A 4530-nucleotide genomic window follows, 5' to 3' on the forward strand; every position below is an offset into this window, starting at 1 on the left:
AAAAAAAAAAAAAAGACCCATTAGAGGTAGAGGAAGACTAACAAGTCTTATATTCTTTACTTCAGGAGTGTTTAAACCAACCAGAGGTAGAGACTTACTGGGTGTTTAGACTTCCCAGCTCCTGGAGGTGGGGAAAGACTAATACTGTCACATTTCCACCATACGAAGTGATAGGGAAGGATCCTACCCTATGAAGGGATAACTTCATAGTAACTATCATGTAACAGCAGAATTATCTGGACTATCCCAAAGCAAACTTATTTTTTTTAATTCCAATATGAGGGAACAAATGATTAGGTTACATTGTTTGTGTTTATCAGGTAAATTTCACGTTGTAGTTGAACCCTTCACCATGTGTGAAGGGTGTGTTGTGTACCCTTACATTGTGCCCATTAGGTGAGAGCTTACTAATCCCCTCTCTCCCCTCCTCCCACCATTTGATTTATTTTGGTTCTCTCTCATGTGGGTGAAGAGTTGTTTATCTGTTGGTTTCACATTAGTATTCCATACATTGGATACTTGATTTCCCAGAATGTTCTTATACTATTTTTATCTTTTTTATCTATTTTTAAAGACAGAATCTCACTGCTGCCCCAAGCTAGAGTGCCATGGCCTCAGCCTAGCTCACAGCAACTTCCAACTCCTGGGCTCAAGTGATTTCCCATGCTTCAGTGTCCCAAGTAGCTGGGACTACAGGTGCATGCCACCACACCCAGCTAGGTTTTCTATTTTTAGTAGACATGGGGTTTCCCTTTTGCTCAGGCTGGTCTCAAACTGGAACTCAAGAAATCCTCCTGCCTCGGCTTCCCAGAGTGCTGAGATTATAGGCCCAGCCACCAAAGCAAATTTAAATCCCAACAGGAATACTGCTAATAAGGGTCAGAGCTAGGAATTTGACAACCCAGGTCTGATGCCAAAACCCACCCATCCAACGTTTATAGTTTCTCTCAAGACTCGATGCTTGCTTCCCGCTATGCCCATAGACAATAAAACCACATCAGACATCACAAAGTACTGGGAAAATTTTGTTCTCTGCTGTCAAAACCATTTTATCCACTTGCTTATTTCACACATCAGTTAAAATGTCTTTGATTTTAAAATCGTTATTTCTCAGTAAAAAGGATTTTTCTACCTTCCTGGCCTGCTATAATACTAATGGCTTAAACTGAGTATTTGTGAAGGCCAAAGCCATTATCCTTACCCAAGACTTTTCAAACAAAGCCACAAAACAGCTCCTTTTATTTTCTAATAAGACTAAATTTATTCAATACCCTAGTAAAAGTTTTGATTATAAGTATCCAACAGTATAAAAAGTACAAAACAGATCTGTAGATTTCTAATATATTAATACAAAGTGCATGACTACATACAGTACATCCTACAGGCAAAGAGAGGTGGAAGGGAAAAAAGAAGACTGTGGTTGAGGTCTAGTAATAAATAAATAAATACAGAAGTAGAGATGATCCATATCATAGTATATTCTACCACCAATACTGTAGCCAAAATGTACAAAAAAAAAAAAAAAAAAAAAAAACCATTTCAAAATAACTCAGGAGGATGATAATGGCTGGACTCCTGTAATTCACCTCAAAGGCCGTGAGAGCCGGCCCAACTAACTGTGTAGTCTGTGCATATGGTGGCTTATGACATGTAGGTTTTTTTTTTCCCCAAGAGGAGGAAATATAAAATGTTTAGATTAAGAACTACAAAACTTATAGGGTGTCCATAAAAAGTGGCTCACTCCTTACTGTTATACTACCCAATTTTTAAAATCCAGTTCAAAAAATAAAAACTAAGTCATGTCATTATAAGGCAAGCAAATACTCCTCCCTCATGAAAAGTCTGAACTGGTAATCTTTTTCTCCTGAACTCTCAGAAAAGAGGCAATAAGAACACTTTGGTTTGGGTTCAAGTGAGAGGCTTTGAATGAGGATTTTAGAATTGAAGAATTCCAAGCAGGGTATCTCAATGTTCAGAAAGCCTGACTAAACGAAGCCAAACCACAACCAACCCACTTACCACTAACACACACCTCTTTCCTTTTAGTAAATTTTTACTTTAAATATAGAGTGAAAAAATAAAAAATAAAAACCCTAACAGGTTAAAAGAAGTTAAACATCCACTCTACACAGATAAAACCTTCACAAAGGTCAACTGAAGTAATCCAGAGCTAAAACTGAATTGTGCAGATTTTCAGTGAAGTCATCAAACAGTCATGTAACACAAACAAAAGTCAATTATTTACATACTCAGCAAGCCCTCTAAGAAACATGCCCCCCAAAGCATTAACCTTTGTTTTATGCCATCTGAAGACTTGAACATTTTATTTTTCAGATAGTTAAAACATTTTTTTTCATGCTGTCTACCATGTGGTAACACTTTGGTACTATTCATGTGGGGTCTCACCTCTCTTAAAGACTTGTCATATCCTTAAGAGGAACTTTTATTCTACTTTAGAAATTCCACATAAATTAAAATCTTTTTTTTTTCCGCAATTTTTTTTTTGGCCGGGGCCCTGTCTGAACCCACCACCTTCGATATATGGGGTCGGTGCCCTACTCCTTTGAGCCACAGGTGCCGCCCCATAAATTAAAATCTTTATCAAATATTAATATGAAAGGAGGTGGCACAGGATACAAAATATACAGTTACCTCTCTGTACATTTTCCTTCAAGGTATCTGTAACAGAAAGCTCAGTCTGTCCTGCTTAATAATCAGTAGTACAGGTTTGAATAGTCACAACCTTGGCAAGACCTTAATATTCAAAATTATTAACAATTACCTCTAGGGGCAAGTCTATGTTACTGTATTATGACAAAATTATTATCATGAGGGAAAACAAGTGTAGCCAGCCATCTTTAAAAATGCCCCAACCACTGCTTCTCAAAATAGAAAGACTAAAACTACATACTGTTTATCATACAACAAATCCCATCTCTGTCCCCTGAAATTCCCCTTAGTTTCATTCATTAGAAGGGGATTAAAAAAAAAAAAGAAGACTTAAAGAGCACTTTACAGCAGCATTCAGCTTTCCTATGAAATACTCAGCATCTTAAATATTATGTACAATTCTTTTTTAGTCACCTAGATACTGGCTTCAGAGTTTATGGAACTGGGGGAAAAAATAACCCACTCAAAACTATTCTAAAAGTTGTCTTTTGGCAGAATAGCAGGTATCCAAGTTAAAAATAGGAGGGTCAGTTTGTTGCTTTGTGGTCTTTTCAAAATTTAAATCGTTTTTGCTCCCCTTCTACACAAGAACCTCAGTCACCACTCCTGAGTGGAGATGGGCAGAGGCTCTGGGCCCTGCTCTTCCGGCTTCTCAGCAGCGGCTTTCTTGTTGCTGCAGCAAGGCTTGAACAGATGTGTATCGATGAGGACTTCCCCAAAACGGCCTTTATAAATGATCCCACAACATATTTTCTGTCTAAAAGAAAAAGTGGAGAACAAAATACATTAGTAAGACAGAAAAATAGGAACACCAAAAAAAGAGAGGAAAAAAAACAAAACTACTCACCATTATAACTAGTCCAACATAACCAAAAAAGGCTCTACTTCTACAATCTTATCATATTCCAGGTGAAAGAGCTTGTAGATCTTTCAGTTAGCTAGAAAATGAGAGCTACCCAGGTCTCTTAAGGGCCACACTAGAATCTTCCCAAATAATTAAAGGGGAAGTATATATTCTAAGAGGCAGCAGTGAGTCTCAAGTTACAGAAGTTAACTATTTTTTCCAAAAGCCACCTACTCTTGGGGGGAAAAATCAGGCAACATAAAGAAGCTGATGTAGCCAGCGGTTTTTATTTCAGTTAAATACGGAGTAGATAAAAATGTATTATCAAATATACATAAAAGGCATTAAGAAATGACAACACAACAAAATCACATACTTTAAAAGAAAAAAACCCACATCCTATGAAAACCCCCTGCATGCCCCTATCCAGTCCCATCTCATCCCACACTCATTCTCTCCTCTGTTATGTAACGATTTTTTGCTCCCTTTTTTCTTTATACTTCATTGTTTCACTATTTGTTTACATTTCTGATCACACATACATACATGAAATGCCACTGTATTAAATTTTTTATGTGACAGAGATTCATACATATTGTTATAGAGCTAATAATTTATGTATGAGATTCCCCTACATAAATGAATATCTACTAGCTTTATTTATCTAATCTCCATTTTGATGAGTTTTGCTATTACAAACACATCAGTGCATTATGTCCAAAAAAATGTTTTCTACTTCATACTGCTGGGATACAGGAATGGAAATATCTTCAACTTTACCCAAAAATGGCAAGTAGTAACCAACACAGTTACAACTATTTGTACCCATAACCAACAGTGTTCTCATCACTCCAAACCCTCTAACATGTGGTGACAGATTTTACTTTAGTTTTTACCAATCTAGTGGGCATCTCATAGAAATATTGGTTTGTATTTCCCTGATTATCAAAAAGTTTGAACAAGTTTTCATGCCCAGAGGACACCAAATATATGTATGTATATATATTTTTTAAGAA

General features: G+C 36.6%; 1 protein-coding gene across 2 annotated transcripts in view; it reads right to left on the reverse strand.

Annotated features, from left to right (window-relative positions):
- Positions 1 to 2809: 2809 nt before the first annotated feature.
- Positions 2810 to 4530, reverse strand: part of SINHCAF (SIN3-HDAC complex associated factor) — a 35088-nt gene continuing 33367 nt past the window's right edge. For both annotated transcript variants that reach the window (XM_003792484.3, XM_012806781.1), the window contains exon 6: positions 2810 to 3427. In XM_003792484.3, coding sequence (XP_003792532.1) covers positions 3268 to 3427 — 160 coding nt within the window. In that variant the 3' untranslated portion in view covers positions 2810 to 3267. The remainder of the gene's footprint in view (positions 3428 to 4530) is intronic.

This window comes from Otolemur garnettii, unplaced genomic scaffold (assembly GCF_000181295.1).
Source record: "Otolemur garnettii isolate 467f Iridium unplaced genomic scaffold, OtoGar3 scaffold00057, whole genome shotgun sequence".
NCBI lineage: Eukaryota > Metazoa > Chordata > Mammalia > Primates > Galagidae > Otolemur > Otolemur garnettii.